Source organism: Saccopteryx bilineata, chromosome 1, assembly GCF_036850765.1.
Source record: "Saccopteryx bilineata isolate mSacBil1 chromosome 1, mSacBil1_pri_phased_curated, whole genome shotgun sequence".
Lineage (NCBI taxonomy): Eukaryota > Metazoa > Chordata > Mammalia > Chiroptera > Emballonuridae > Saccopteryx > Saccopteryx bilineata.
Window position 1 is genome coordinate 229,191,062 of NC_089490.1, and position 16,590 is coordinate 229,207,651.

At 46.9% G+C, this 16,590-nt stretch overlaps 1 protein-coding gene across 1 annotated transcript; it reads left to right on the forward strand.

Annotated features, from left to right (window-relative positions):
• Positions 1-540: 540 nt before the first annotated feature.
• Positions 541-16,159, forward strand: HHIPL2 (HHIP like 2). Its single transcript, XM_066252730.1, is given in 12 exon segments — positions 541-565; positions 568-860; positions 3,681-4,333; positions 5,194-5,337; positions 7,292-7,623; positions 8,228-8,281; positions 8,284-8,353; positions 10,572-10,717; positions 12,339-12,420; positions 14,156-14,238; positions 14,899-15,154; positions 15,994-16,159. Coding segments are annotated over 12 exon segments (2,304 nt in total).
• Positions 16,160-16,590: the final 431 nt, after the last annotated feature.

Sequence of the window (16,590 nt, forward strand, 5' to 3'; positions counted from 1 at the left end):
CCACTCTGAATACACACCTTCCCAGATTCCAGGAAAGCTCCCTTCTGTTTTCCCTGATCCACACCCACGTTCCTGGGGCCACTGAGCATCATAGGAGCACTTGAACCTCAGCTTCCACAGCCTGACGCCTGGACTGTGTGTAACCTGTGTTTTCATGTGAGACTCTGACCACTCCGCTTGGGAAGAAACTGTAAACACAGCCTAAATTTCCTGGTCTCCCAATTGGCAGGAACTCTGCAATTTTAATGAATCACAGCATCTCTACCCTGGAGACTGTGGACCCTTTTTTGCTCAACAGTCATGCTCCCCAATAAGCCAGCAGTAGGTTCCTTCATGTTTAGGGGACTGGAGGGGACAGGGACACCTCTGACTGCTTTCACAGGAGATTCCTTCCTACCCAGCCTACAGCAGGGACACTGCTCAGTGAATTTGGTGAAGGGGGAGAGAAGGAAGAAAATCTGGAGGGGAGGGTAGGAATTAGCCCAGAGCAGTGAGGCTAACTCGAGGGAACACAGCGGCGGGACTGTTCCCGAGGCCAGAATGCGGAGGAAATCCACTTCGAGGGGGGTCCTACTTGGCAGGCCCCCTGGCTTCCAACCTCTTCTGGCATTTTCTGTCTCTGCCTCACGTTCTTGTTGGACCAGGCAGGCTTGCTGCAGGGGCACCCACAGTGCCTGAATTACAGGCCCCCCTTCCAGCCCCCTGTGCACCTCGAGTTTTGCTTGGACTATGAGTCCTTCGGCTGCTGTGACCAGCATAAGGACCACCACGTTGCTGCTCGGTATTGGGACATCATGGACTACTTGGGTCTGAAAGGCCATGAGCTGTGTGGCAGTTACATTAAAGACATCCTTTGCCAGGTAGGCACGAGTGTAAAAATAACCCCGAGGGAGCAGGCTTAGAAAAGCACCTTCCAGCCCCGCTGACCAGGTGCAGGGCGGGTGGGCGGATGGGCAGGGCTCTTGAGCCCCCAGCCTTCTAGAAGCTCAGCTGCTGTACCTGAAGAACTTTGGGCCGGACAGGTCCCTGTCGGTGAGGAGGTGCTGACTTTGCTTTCTGCTGGCTTCCCAGAGCTCCCCCTCCGGGGCTCTGCAGGCCCTGGTGCTTTCTCAGACCCCTGGAGAATGAGCCACTGTCCTTTGTGATGCGGTCACAGCAGCTGTTGTCTGGGTCCTCCCCACGGTGGGTGCTCCGAGAGCTGGGTGCAGCACATACCTGCGGGGTTTATACAGAGCCCGGGGTGGGACAATGGGGGCATCTGCAGGGGCCCAGGGCTCCCCGGGTCTTGCACGCCAGGGGTCATGCACACCAGGGGTCCTGCCATGGTGATGGTGGTGATGGTGGCGGCAGGGGTTGGGGGCTCTCCCCAGCATCCGAGAGCTGGACTGGCAGAATTGCAGGCAGCCGGGTGGCAATGACTCAGAGGTTCTGCTTCTCCTGGCTCTCCAGCAGCCAAACCCACATCGCTGGCAGGCATCACCTGCGCGGGTGCCGGCGCCACACACCGGCTTTGTGGGAGGGGGACCTGGGCGCAGGGGAGAGTCAGCATCCAGAGCTGATGAAAGAGGTTGCCGTGGGGAGAAGCGCTCCTACAATGGGCTGGGGGCGACCCAGGGAATCCAGCAAGGCCTTTGATCTGAGACCGTCCTGACACGTTGGTGTGATTACTTGGCTCCCCTCACTGCCACCATTCCCACTGTTCCGTAGCACAGCGGCCACTCTGCTCTCCAGGCAGAGTCTGGCCCAGAAGCCAGCCACCTGGGTGGCATCGCCTGGGGCTGTGCTCTGTCACCTGGAACCACCTTCCTCTGTTTCCTGGAGAATTAACCCTGGGACAGCCATCTGGGCAGACTCGGGGCCTTAGGAACAACACCAAGGCTGTCAAATTCTGAGAATTCTCTGGTGGAAACGTCTCCCCCTCCGTCTCTCCTCTCTGCCTCTTCCCAGTTGGGTGAGATTTCAGAGAGCCAAATTCAGAGCTCTCCTGTTTTAGGGATTTGAAGAATCAGAATAACTGCATGTGTCCATTTTTTAAAAAAGCAGAAGGTGCTCCCTCGCTTTTTCCCACACAGGTAGTGTGTCCCCAGCAACAACTGTGGGCAGCTGTCACGACCCTCATTTTACTGAGGAGGGATCGGGAGTTTTAATGGGCTTGTCCCAGGTCAGACAGTGTGGGACATGAGTTTAGAGGCTTGGGCTCCAAGTCTTGTGCCCTTTTGATAACATGGTTCCAAACGACAGTCCTGAGATTTACTTAATGGTCTTCTGACCGTGAGAAAGTGTCAGCTTCACCAGGTCAGAGCCTTTGTGCCGCCTGCTCCCTGCACATCTCCAGAGCAGAGAGCTGCTTCGAGAGCAATTCAGGTCATTTTCGCTTGTGGTCAGCAGCCCTGACAAGTGTCCTAAACTCAGATGCTGAATTGCTGGACATTTTCTTTCCTTCTTTCTGGTGACCCAGCCCTGGCTCTGTACCTGCAATCAGGGTGAAAATACGAGAGATTAGGGAACTCAGGTACGCCGAGAGATGAGGCTGGTCCCTTTGATAAGTGGTAACACAACAGACAGTCCTGTGCTGGCCGGCTGGCTGGGACTGAGGTCAGATGTCACAGGTTCTGGGCTAGTGGACTCCATGCTGCTCAACGGACTCAGACTACACTCATTCAGTGGGCCTTGTTTATTCTCCCATTTCGGCTACCTCTCCCAACACTATTGGGAGTTGGTTGTCTACCCACAATACTCTATTTTCTAAAAATTGCTACCATTCAGGGAGGTCTCAGTAGAAGATGCTCCATCATTTGAGCACGCAATTCATGTGTATTTGTGGAAAGAGCAGTCCCATGTCGCTGTAGCCACAATGAAATCTGTGCAGCGTCTGGCAAAATTTGTGTTTATATACATTAAATATAAATATCTTTAATAAGTAAGTGATGGAATTACTGGACGCCTAATCTCAGGGAGCGATAGATCAATCCTGTGTCCATTTTGGTCATTTTATTTTTAGATTATAAAGTATTTCAAACATGTGGGAAAGTGCAGAAAATGAAAAATTCACACTATGTATTCAATACTTAGTTTTAACGAATGTGAAACTTCTGCTACATTGCTTCAGACCTATATAAAGAAGTCAAGTCTTATAGATACAGCATTTATGATGAAGGGAAAGATGGAGAAATTTGGTACTGTCTCTTTTTAAAATGTTTTCATTGATTTGAGAGAGAGAGAGAGAGAGAGAGAGAGAGAGATAACTCATTGTTTTGTTGTTCCATTTAGTTGTGTGCTCACTGATTGCTTCTTGTATGTGCCCTGATGGGGGGAAGTCAAACCCATGACCTTGCGTGGGGTCAACACTTTATCCATTGAGCCACCCAGCCAAGGCTGCTACTATCTCTTTTTAAAAATAATTCATCTTAATAAAACTTCATGTGTCAAGAACTAAGTTAAAATGCTAGAATATAGTGAATATGAGAGATCTCTTCCCTCCCATTCTACCTTCCAGGGGGGTTAACTGGATGGGAACTTTGGGTCCCAGGGAAGAGCTGGACCAGTATTGGTAATATTGTAGAAGCCCCAGAATCCTGATTCTTTCCCCGACTGTTTTCCTTTCTGCCTTCTCAAAAATTGGGACCTGCCCACTATGGCCAGTGTGACACGTGGGAATGTAAGCCTTCTGTCTTTTCTAGGAGTGCTCACCGTATGCAGCCCATCTCTATGATGCTGAGAACCCACAGACCCCACTCCAGAAACTCCCTGGCCTCTGCTCTGACTACTGCTCTGCATTTCACTCCAGCTGCCACTCTGCCATCTCCCTGCTGACCAGTGACCGTCGCCTCCAGGAGTCCCATGAAAAAGATGGCGCCCACTTCTGCCACTTCCTCAACCTTCCTGACCAGGATTATTGCTTCCCGAACGTCCTGAAGAATGACCATCTGAACCGCAACCTGGGCGCGGTGGCCGAGGACCATCAGGGCTGTCTGCAGCTCTGCCTGGCTGAGGTGGCCAATGGGCTGAGGAACCCTGTCTCCATGGTCCATGCAGGGGATGGCACCCATCACTTCTTCGTGGCAGAGCAGGTGGATGTGGTGTGGGTCTACCTGCCTGATGGGAGTCGCCTGGAACAGCCCTTCTTGGACCTCAAGAGCATCGTGTTGACCACTCCATGGATTGGGGATGAGAGAGGCTTCTTGGGGCTGGCTTTTCATCCCAAATTCCACCGTAACCGCAAGTTTTATATTTATTATTCATTCCTGGGCAAGAAGAAGGTGGAAAAGATCTGGATTAGTCAGATGAAGGTTTCTCAGACTGATTCCAACCAAGCAGACCCAAAGTCAGAAAGGTGAGATGTGCCTGTGAACATCTGTGTACCATTATCCAAGATAATGCTAGAATGATATGGGGGAACTTTCTTGGTGTTAGAGTCACTAGCTTATAATGTTGACAAAGGACTCGTTGATTAATGAGGACAACTCAAGTTCAACTCTAGAGTCAAGGGTCTTCTTGGAGTACTGACATCACCTTATAGTTACCTAATTAGAGCCATGATTGCTTGACTTTATGGAAAGTAAGCAAAGTCCAGCAGCCATAAAGGTTTGAAAGATAACTATGGATCATATCAATATATATATAATAGCAGTGTCTGATTATGGTGTAGCTGTTAGATCCCACACTCTTTACCTTGAATGTGGGAATTTTCAACCTCATAAGACATTGAGATGCTATCGATGCATAGACAAAGGACTTGGTTCTAACTGACCCCAAGCTCATGTTCTTTCCACTCTATCATTCTGCTTTTTCTCCTTCTTCTTTCTGCCTCATCTCTCCTTTCCCATATAGAAAGGTTAGGGGATTGCGAAGAGCATGAGGAACTGATAGACGAACAGCTGCAAGGTTGCTCAAAGGAAGGGATTTGAGATTGCTGGTAGAGCAGAGAGTAGGGCCAAGCCTCACAAGAGGATGGTTGTTATTCTGGCTATGCCTACATCTCACGAAGTCATGATAGAAAAGGAAAATGATGCATGAAGGAGTCGTACTAGGGCACAAGGGGTGTCTCAGAGCCCCAAAGATACCTGCTTTGTGATCCTTGGAATCTCTGAGCAGGTCTTGGCTGGTTTGCACCAATCATTTTGGACTCTCAAGAGGATACAGATTGAGCTTATGTTAAAGCCTCATCCAAGGTTTCTTTTTTTTTTCTTCCAGGGTCATTTTGGCGATAGAAGAACCAGCCTCAAATCATAATGGTGGACAACTTCTTTTTGGTGTGGATGACTATCTGTACATATTCACTGGTGACGGAGGACAGGCTGGGGACCCCTTTGGCAAATTAGGAAATGCTCAGAACAAGTAAGTGGAGTGGAGGCTGGGTCCACGTCCCCTTAGGGCGAGCTCCTGGGGCAATGTTCTTACTGAGAAGGAGCCACAGATGGGTCAAACCCAAATTCACTTACTGCAAGATGCATTTCCCTGTGTGGGGGCAAGTGGGAGGGACATTTGGTTTTCTGTCCAGTGCATTTTGGGCATTGTATATTTTAGTAATTAACATTATGGAGGTCAACGTAATTTGCAGAGCCCTTTGTAGAAACAAATTCAGAATGTTTAAAATATATTATCAGGACATTATTTGCACACCAAGATCTGACCATCCAATTGAACTCAACTCAACAATATTATTCATTCCTGAGTTCCAGGCACTGTGCTAGGCCCCAGAGGCACATGGCAGTCTTAGTTAATAAGAGCTAATGTATACTGAATGCTTACTGTGTGCCAGGTATTGTTCTAAATACCTTAAATGCAATTCTAACAGCCTACAAGGGGAAGTGTTTTTATCTGTTTTAATTGACCTATCCCAGGACGAAGACTAGTGCCTGGCACAAAGGAGTCACTCTGTGAATACTTACAGAATGGATGAATCCTATGAAGTATAGGTATTATGACTGCCATCTACACATAAGACAATAGAGGTAGGGAAGGGTAAAGGAGCTTGTCCAAGGTCACACCATGAGTAAGCGGCAAAACCAGATTTCAAACTCAGATCATGAGGCTGTGCCACCCTGTTAAAGGTCACATATTCCTTCTGCCCTTTGCACCTAGCAACCACATGGCTCCTGTTATTGCTCGTAGTATCCGTATTTTGGCTGATAATAATAAAGAGCTAATATTTGTCAGATGCCTGCCCCGTAGCATGCTGTGTCATATGAACCCGTGGCAGCGTTACATTACAACCACATTGCAAGGTCATGTTATTCTCCCTTGCTTTGCAAATGAGGAGACGGAGGCCCACAGACCGCCGTCCTCTGCAGAGCCTCAGAATGCCTTTGTCCTTTCTGCAGACCACATTGCTTATGAGGAAGGACAAGCCAGCTCCTTTTAAAGTTCAGAGTATTAGACCAGATCTGAGAGAAACCATCTCATCGGGGAAAAAAAATTGTTCAGGGTCACATGGACCAGAACTACATCAACTTTTACCTAGTGGTTCATGGAGCCCCCAGATCAGGATGTCTTGCCCTGGCTGGTTGGCTCAGTTGGTTGGAGTATCATTGTGATACACCAAGGTTCCAGGTTCAATCCCCAGTTGGGACACATGCAAAAGTCAACCAATGAATGCATATGGGTGGAATGACAAAATCAATGTTTCTCTCTCTCTCTCTCTCTCTCTCTCTCTCTCTCTCTCTCTCTCCCTTCTTCTCCAAAAACAAAGCAAAACAATAAAGTAAAAATCAAGAAGTCTTAATATCTTGTGTACACACACACACATATTGTCATGTCTCCCCATGTGATATCTAGCCGTTGCTCAGCATGACTGTTAGCAGGCCTGCCTGGGCTGTCTCCGCTGGTCCTGTGCCATTTTATTTCATTTTATTGCTTTATTTTATTTTTGAATATTTAACATGAGATCTAACACAAAATTTAAGTGTACCCTACAATGTTGTTAATTATCGGACAATGCCAGGCAGCAGGTCGCTGGAACCCACTCATCTTGCACACAGGTGGCCACCAGGTACAGGGGAAGGGGCTTAACATCACTGATCATCAGGGAAATGCAAATCAAAACTGCAATGAGATACCACCTCACACCTGTTAGGATGGCTATTGTTAAAAAAAAAAAAAGACAAGTGTTGGCAAGATGTGGAGACATTTGAACCTTTGTGCAGGGTGGCTGGAAAGGCAGACTAGCGTGGCTGCTATGGAAACAGCGTGTGACTCCGCAAAAAATTAAAACCAGAACTAGCCTATGATCTGGCAGTCCCACTGCTGAGTATTTACCCTGTGCCTATTTTTTTGGCCCTGTTTCTTTCAGAAGTTCCCTGTTGGGGAAAGTGTTAAGGATCGATGTGAACGGGGAGGGCTCAGGTGGCAGGCAGTACCGGGTCCCTCTGGACAATCCATTTGTCTCTGAGCCAGGGGCCCAGCCTGCTGTCTATGCCTATGGAATCAGAAACATATGGCGCTGCTCAGTGGACCGAGGGGACCCCATCACACACCAGGGCCGCGGCCGGATATTCTGCGGGGACGTGCGACAGAACCGGTTTGAAGAAGTCAACATCATTGTTAGAGGCGGGAACTATGGCTGGAGAGCAAAGGAAGGTTTTGAGTGTTACGACTGGAAACTTTGTCACAATGCCTCTTTGGGTAAGCGAGCAGCTCTCTGATGATGTATTGTAGGAGGTGGAGGTTGGGGGACAAAAATCTGGACGTGTCCTGCCCTGCAGGTCCTTTAAGTGCCTTTGCTCGTGTTCTAGGGGAGAGTGTTTCTCACAGTGGCCCTCTGGCCACCGGCACCAGAGAGCCCTTGCACACTACTTTTTAACCTAATAAATTTGAATCTTGGGTGGACTCAGAGAGCAGGATTGACCTAGAAATCTATATTTTAATAAGTTACCCACATGAGTTTTAGGTGTACTATTATGAGGACCACCGGCAGAGAGAAATTGGTGGCTGTGTTTCCATTTATTTTCCAATTGGGATAGCCCACGGGAATGATATTCCTTATATAGTCAATGAATAGACCTATCCCTAAGCATCAGTAATCAAAGTGCACCTTAGGTGTGTGTACTTTGTGGCTTGTCTGTTGAGAAAAATGGATGTGATTCTCTTGGTTGCCTGTTCTATTGAAGACCTCGCATAAAATGTCCTCCACTCAACCTGGTGACTGCATTAAAAAGCCCTCTTCTTCCTTCTCGAAGTTCCCGAGTTTTAGCTATGACACTCATTCTCTTTTCTTGTCCCTGGACAGATGACATCCTGCCAATCTATGCTTATGGCCATGCACTGGGGAAGTCAGTCACTGGAGGTATGTCTACCGTGGGTGCGAATCTCCAAATCTCAATGGCCTCTACATCTTTGGGGACTTCATGAGTGGGTAAGGAGGGGTTTATGTTGGCTCTCTCCTTTTAATATTTTTATTTGATTTAAAAATTTTCCCATTGATTAGAGAGAGAGAGAGAGAAGCATCAACTCATTGTTTCACTTAATTGTTCCATTTGGTTGTGCACTCATTGATTGCTTCTCATACGTGCCCTGACTAAGGGTTGAACCTGTGACCTCTGGTATGCCTGGTCAACACCCTATCCACTAAACCACCCACTGGCCTCTCTTATTTTTTATTTTAACCTTTATATGAACAAGAAAGCTGGATGGAGGCTGGACTTTCACCTCTGTCTTTTCAACTCAAGGAGCATGATAGGCTCTGCCTATGATTTCCCTCTCTGCAATGGAAACTCCTGCAAGGTAGCAAGCTGGGCCCGTTGTAGGGCTCATTCTGTTTGTCTCCCATCTCTTAAGGAACACAGTCCTTCACTGCTCTCCACTGTCTTTTTTTATTTATTTTTTTATTCAGTGAGAAGAGGGGAGGCAGTGACAGACTCCTACATGTGTCCCAACCAGAATCCACTTGGCAAATCCACTAGGGGTGATGCTCTGCCCATCTGGGGTATTGCTTTGTTGCTAAGCAACCAGATTCTATTACGTGCCTGAGGCAGAGGCCATGGAGCCATTCTCAGCACCCAGGGCCAACTCCCTCCAACTGAATCATGGCTGGGGGGGGGGGGATAGAGAGAGAACGAGAGGGGGAGAGGTAGAGAAGCAGATGAGCGCTTCTCCTGTGTGCCCTGACTGGGAGTCAAACTCGGGACTTCCATACGCCAGACCAATGCTCTACCACTGAGCCAACTGGCCAGGGCCTCTCCAATGCCTTCTAAACCATTGCTGTTCTATTTTATCTAGTTTTTTGTCTATTTAAGGTGGGATGGTGAATCTGGTCCCTGTTACCCCATCTTAGCCAGACAGGGTGTTGACATTTTCATGCTGCAGTTCTTGGTCACAGAAATGGAGTAGCATTAGTAACCATATAGGTCCTTTATTACTCATTAGTTCTTTGGGATTTAATTGTTCTTTATGGTTTTTACCATAACTCCTACCTCCCACTTCACCCCATACATACTGCGGGGTTAATATGCAGTGATTGTTAATTGAAGCATGTGCATTAGAATCACATGGGATTGGGCATCTCTTTTTTATTATGGTTATTTTATTTTCATATTTTTTTCTCTTTTTATGCAACTTTTCAGGTGCCACTTCTGTTTTACCCAACTTTCATTCTCTTTTCTTCTAAAATCCTGCCTTTGGCTCTGGCCGGTTGGCTCAGTGGTAGAGCGTCGACCTGGCGTGCGGAAGTCCTGGGTTCCATTCCCGGCCAGGGCACACAGAAGAAGCGCCCATCTGCTTCTCCACCCCTCCCCCTCTCCTTCCTCTCTGTCTCTCTCTTCCCCTCCCGCAGCCGAGGCTCCATTGGAGCAAAAGATGGCCCGGGCGCTGAGGATGGCTCCTTAGCCTCTGCCCCAGGCGCTAGAGTGGCTCTGGTCGTGACAGAGCGACGCCCCAGATGGGCAGAGCATCGCCCCCTGGTGGGCATGCCGGGTGGATCCCGGTCGGGCACATGCGGGAGTCTGTCTGACTGCCTCCCCGTTTCCAGCTTCAGAAAAATACATACACACACACACACAAAAATCCTGCCTTTAATTCAGATAGATGATGAGGCATATAAAGCATCTACTATTATATAGACAAAGTGATAATAAAATAATAATAATAATATGATAATAATAATAATAATAATAAAAGCAGCTCCTGGTTTTTGAACCCTTCATATATGCCAAGTACTTTGGTGAGATAATTTTATATGTTGTCACATTTAACCTTCCCAGCTCTCGCCCATGGTAAATTCAATTTCTATTTCCCATTTTACAGATGAGAAAACTGAGGCTTAGAGATGTTGAGCAACTAGCCCAAGCTCATGTAACTAATAAAAATTAAGTTAGTCTTTTGTAGAGTTGCAATGTCTGCAGAGCATCAAACTCCTTTTATGACAGAAAATGAACTTCCCCACCTTGGGCAAGTGGGGGACAGAAGTATCGGGGAAGTGGTTTGGACCCTTGGGGGAGGCTAGTTATCGATTGCCTGTGGGAGACCCAATTTCAGTACTCAAAAGATTCTAATTCTAGCAGGAATAATAAATACCCTGCAGGATTGCAGGGTGGAAATATGGATTCCTAAAATATAAGGCTTTATTTTTCATCCAGTCGACTTATGACTTTGCAGGAAGATAGAAAAACCAAGAAATGGAAGAAACGGGACATCTGCGTGGGTAGCCCCACGTCCTGTGCCTTCCCGGGGCTGGTCAGCACTCACAACAAGTTCATCATCTCCTTCGCGGAGGATGAGGCAGGTAACTGATGGGCACTGAATGTTGATTAATTAAATTATTATTATTATTGCTGCTATTGTTACTTAAATAGCAGTGACCACTTCTGTTTTTACTATCCTTAGTTGCATGAAGACTGTTCTATGCCCTTTACATCTTATATTTATTTATTTATTTATTTATTTATTTATTTATTTATTTTTCCGAAGTGAGAAGCAGGGAGGCAGACAGACTCCTGCATGTGCCCAACTGAGATCCACCAGGCATGCCCACCAGGGGGTGATGCTCTGCCCGTCAGGGCAGCTGCTCTGTTGCGACTGGAGTCATTCTAGTGCCTGAGGCAGAGGCCATGGAGCCATCTTCAGAACCTGGGCGAACTTTTGCTCCATTGGAGCCTTGTCTGTGGGAGGGGAAAAGAGAGATAGAGAGAAAAGAGAAGGGGAAGGGTGGAGAAGTGGATGGGTGCTTCTCCTGTGTGCCCTGACCGGGAATCGAACTTAGGACTTCAACACACTGAGCTGACGCTCTACCACCGAGCAAAATGGCCAGGACCTATGCCCTTTACATTTTAATCTAATTTAATAATCACAACACCCCCAATGTGACTATGATGCTCACTTCCTCAGTGCAGAAACATTGACTACACCAGCCTACTCCTTCTTGGTTGAGCTGTACTCACTGTGTGGGCTACATCGAAAACTATACTTTGATCCTTCCCATCTGGTGGCTATGGAGGAGTTGCATGTGATCCCTGCTCCCCGATTTTATCCTAATCTACGATTGTAGGAAGGTGGACAAGGCCAGTAGTGGGACAGACCAGAGGAACAGGGGGTGTCTGTCCTGTTGCTGTCACCTAGGAGAGAACACCTCTGAGCTCAGCCACGGGCTGGGCTGGGCTCTTTCCTGACCCTGAAAGAGCCTGTGAGTGAGCAAGGGACAAGAGAAGGGAGAACAGCTAGGTAGGAGGCTACTCACTAGACAAATTAGGCATATATATTAAGGGCAGTAGCAAAGCAAGTCATGTGTGTGTACACACACACACACACACTCCTCTCTAATAAGTTTCCCCAAATTTTGTAGCCCGAAAATGGGTTGTTAAATTTTGGCTTTATATACATTATATTTTTGAACAATAAAATGTTATTTGGCTCTGGATCTAGCCATGCTTAGGAGCAAGGAAGAGAATAAACTTCTCCCTGGGGTCTCTTACAGACCTGGGATTCTCTGTAACACAAACCAGAATCTTGAAGGTTTTTTTTGCTAAGTATTTGGTTTTCTTTCACTCCAAACCATGGTGTGGCTGTTCAGGACCTTTATTTGAGTAGGATGGGGAAAAATCTGGTCGGCTCCTGGACTCTTTTCTCTCGGCTGGCTTATGAATGGGTAGTTTGAGGTGGGTCTTTCAGAGCAGCAGGGAATATTGGAACATTCCAGCATTTGTAATAGAGACAAGTCTGTGTGAGTTACAAATTGGAAGTCCAAACATAAAAAAAGGAGAGAAACCACAGGCCGGCAGGCTGATGTTTAGTGGAAAGTGGGTGTTGTGAAAGTCACAAGGCTGGGGGGCCCCAGGTCACTGTGCTCTCAGCTCCGTGGCTCGGCCCAGCCTGTGTCCCGTGGTTGACCACCTGTCCTGTTTCCTTAGGGGAGCTCTATTTCCTGGCCACCGCTTACCCAAGTGCGTATGCACCACGTTGATCCATTTACAAACTTGTTGACCTATCAAGGTGAGATTTGGTCTCATTTTCTTCTCAGGTGCATTTCTATCTGACCTTATCTCTGGGGCAGGCCATAAAAAGTGTCCTCACTCCCCAAGAATTACCATAACCGATCAAGGAATCAAATCCCTGCCTCTGATCAAGCCTAGGAGGACAGTGTATCTCTAGGATGACGGGATATTTGGGCCGTGGGTTTCTTTGCGGTTGGAAATGAGGAGTTTGAGTCTTTCCAAAAGACTCTTATTTCAGAAAATTTCCAGGGTGACTAGTCTAGACCTGTGCCTCCTGTTTTGTTTTTGTTTTTTAAAATTTGCTTCTGGAAATTTCTTTTTGGGATCATCTGACCATTGGGTGTTCACTGCTGACCACCTGAGTAAGTATTACTGCCTTGTCCCCTGGGTTTGGTCAAGGCTCCCAAGGTCTTTGGCAAATACCTTCCAACTTTTCTCAAGTTGAAATATACTGAGTTATTACTGCACACCAGGCACTCAATTAATGCAGATGCAACCCAGGGAGGCAGGCTAACGCCCTTGCTCTACAGAGACAGCTTGGGTGAATCACTGGACCAACGTAGTTCACTTCGGTTATAATTACGTACGTTGTATTCTGCAGACTTTTAAAAAGCTCCCAGGGCCCAGACGCTGCCGCTGCTGACTTACCCAGCCGCCTTTGCACTGCGTGCGCCAGCCCAGCATTCTCAGGGTGGTCGGATTATTTATGTATAATTTTTGTCCCCCTTCCATTTTTTTCTCCTTTCTCACTTCCTTTAGAGTCAGAGAGCCGGGAGACTGGGCTTGAATCTTGGCTTTGCCACCAACTCACTGTGTGACCTTGCGTCTATTTCTTAACCTTTATGTGCCTCAGTTTCCCCTCTGCACAATGAGATAATAATAGCACCTACCATATAGGGTTATTGTGAGTATTCAGGGAGTTATATTTGTAAAGCTTAGTGCAGTGTGTAAGCTGTTTATGCATTTGTCACATAAATATAATGACTTCCTCTTTTCATCTGGGATGGGGGCAACAGCAACAAGAGATAGGGTGGGGGGGTCACAGAAGGTGGCAGTGGGGGCTAGCTGGGAAGTTCCATCTCTGCTCTGAATAGCGGACTGCCACCAGACTCCAGAGTCCCTCTTATTTCAGAAAATACACTCAGGGGACAGCATTTTACGAATGAATATACTCGTAGGCAGAGAGGCTGGTGTTAAGGGACTGTGTCATGAGTTCCTGAAGGAACTTTCTTTCAAGGGAACCGCCATGACCACCACCACCATTATTGTCATCTATGGAGCATGTGTTATGTGTTTGGCACTATTTCAATTGTTTTTTTAAATTTTATTTTAAAAAATTTAATAAGTGACTTATCAATCACTCATGGTGTGCCAGGTTCTCAGTTCTCATTTAATCCTCACCACCCACCCCGCAAGTGCTATTACTTTTTCTATTTTGTGATGTGGAAATTCAGATGTGGGAAGGTTTACTTGCCTGTGGTCCCCAGGATGTAAACCCAGTTCTATCTGCTGCTATGCTGTGCCCTCTCACGACGCTGCGTTCCAAGGACCTGTGGTGTCCTTGTGACACCCCTAACCTTTCTCCTCTCCTTCTGAGTTTGTCACCTATTTTCCATCCCCATAGATAAGGGAGAGCTGAAGCCAGTTCTTGTAAAAGTATGCCTTCTGGTGACCTGGATTTTCTAGTCCTGTTTTCAGAGTCTTGTGTCCTCACTTTTTCTATCTGATTTTAGGCGAGTACCCCCAGGCAAGTGCAAATACAAGCCTGTGCCAGTGAAAACCAAGAGTCAGCGGGTCCAGTTCAGACCACTCGCCAGTGAGTCCGTCCTTGTCTTTGACTTGGGCCTTACCACCAAGGCGCAGACAGTGGGCCCTCTGCAAACATGATAATTTTGGTGGGAGGTCTTGCTTCCTCATCAATGGCTTGTTCTGTGGTTGAGGGTTATAAGTTGTGGCTCAGACTATATATACATCTGTTCTGCATACTAGTGGGAATGGGGTCAACACCTGTTTTTGTAACCTGTTGTCATTCATTCATTCAATCACACATGTATTCATTCATTTTGCTTCATTCATTCAGTACCTTTTTGTGGCAAGCACTGTGCTAATCCTTGGGGGCATCACAGTGAGCCTGACCTGTAGGAGTCAAATGGAGGGGAGTGGGTAGTGCAGTCAAATAAAGAAATCAATACACTCTATAGCACTGAGGGCCCCTAGGGCGAGGACTGCTTTTTAGGGGTAGGGTGGGGAATCAGAGAAGACTTATAAAGGGACACTATCTTAAGGGAGCTATGTGTCATTGGAGTGACACATAGAAGTAATATATGTAGATCAAGGCCAGTTAAAAATCCTTTAATTTCAAAAGAATTCATATTAAAGAACCCTCCTGCAGTCCTAGCTCTCCTGGATGGTGCTTTTGTTAGAGTTACTTTTTCCCAGACTTACATTTCTTCCTAAATAAATGCTTGTTTCCCAGAGATGGTCTTGGACTTGCTCAAGGAGCAATCAGAGAAAGCTGGTAGAAAATTATCCAGTGTAACTTCAGCTTCTCGTCCAGACCCAGCCTCATCTCAGAAGGGCTCCTCCAAGAAGCCAGCTTCTCCCACAAGAACCAGGAAGCCGTTTCCAAGTCCTGGTGCAGAGAAGGGAGCCAGAGCCAGGTCCTCAGGCTCCCAGGGGAAGAGTAAGGAGAGCCGGAAACCCTATAGTGGCCAGGCAAGCCTGTCGGCACGGTGGGGGTGAGCTAGAAAGAGCCGTCCTTGGCCTTTACTGTGAAGCTGGTCAATCAGGGGCCCTGCGAGGGGAGAACTGCCTCACCACGTGGAACCTGCTGCTGCTAAACTGGGATCTTAGACGTATGGGGGTAGGGGTGGTTGGGGAGATGGGTATATGGGAGAGGTGAGGCAGAGAGAACTTGAATTAGGGCCTGTGTGATCATCTTGCCGAGGGAATCTTGCTATCTGAATGATGCTCCTTTGTCTGCTTCTGGGGCGGGGGGTGGGGAGACCAAATCCCACATTGCTAGTGCACCCGGCTGTCCTGGGCACTGGTGCGTAACCTGCTTGGACCGGCACCCCACATCTCTATGTTGTTTTGTAGATGCTTACGACCTAAAGCAATAAATCAACACTCGCTCAAATACACAGGTATCTCTTTAATGGTTGGCATTAGCCTAAGAAGTATATTATATCTCTCCATGTATAAGACGCTCCCATATATAAGACACACCTTAATTTTGGGGCCCGAAATTTGAAAAAAAATGTATTACATAAAGTTATTGAGCCCAAGTTTTATTCATCATAAAATTCATACACCTCCTCATCACTGTCAAAACTCCCATCCAGTAGCTTGTCCTCATCTGTGTCTGAATGAATGAATCACTGTCTTCATATATTGCCTCATCCTCAGTTCCACCTATGGCATTTGAAATGGTACACTTTTTAAATGCAAGTAAAGAAATCTACAACTACTATATAAGACGGATCCAGTTTAGACTCCAAATTTTTTGAAAAATGGTGCGTTTTACACATGGGGAAATATGACTGTATTTCACTCTCATGCCTCATTCCAGGTCTAAGAGGAGGCTGGTGGTGACAGGTGTCCAGGGAAAAGCCCTCTACATGGGTCATCTCCTTTGCAGGTTCAGAGTAAGTAGTCTTGGTATTAAGGTATTCAAGGACCTGACATGGCTCTGTCAAAAGGCCTTCGGTGGCAGTGCCGTGCTGACCTATACGTGATAACTATGGATAGTTCTCTCACTTTACTTCACAGATGGTCACAACAGATATCCTGACCACAGAAGGGCAAAGGAGCCAACAAAACTATGTGTTTTTTTCAGAGCCAAAATTTTGCAAGGCAAGATAGAAAGTCTTACAATTGCATCCCTCTCAAAGCTAACTTAAAAGAAATGCATTCTCTTGCTCTTTGTGGAGTTGAAAATTTTGTTAGGGAACTACAGTGTGTCTGTAAAGTCATGGTGCACTTTTGACCGGTCACAGGAAAGCAACAAAAGACGATAGAAATGTGAAATCTGCACCAAATAAAAGGAAAACTCTCCCAGTTTCATACCTATTCAGTGCAGTTCGATGTGGGCTTATGCACAGATTTTTTAGGGCTCCTTAGGTAGCTATCCCATATAGCCTCTACAGACTCGTCACTGACTGATGGC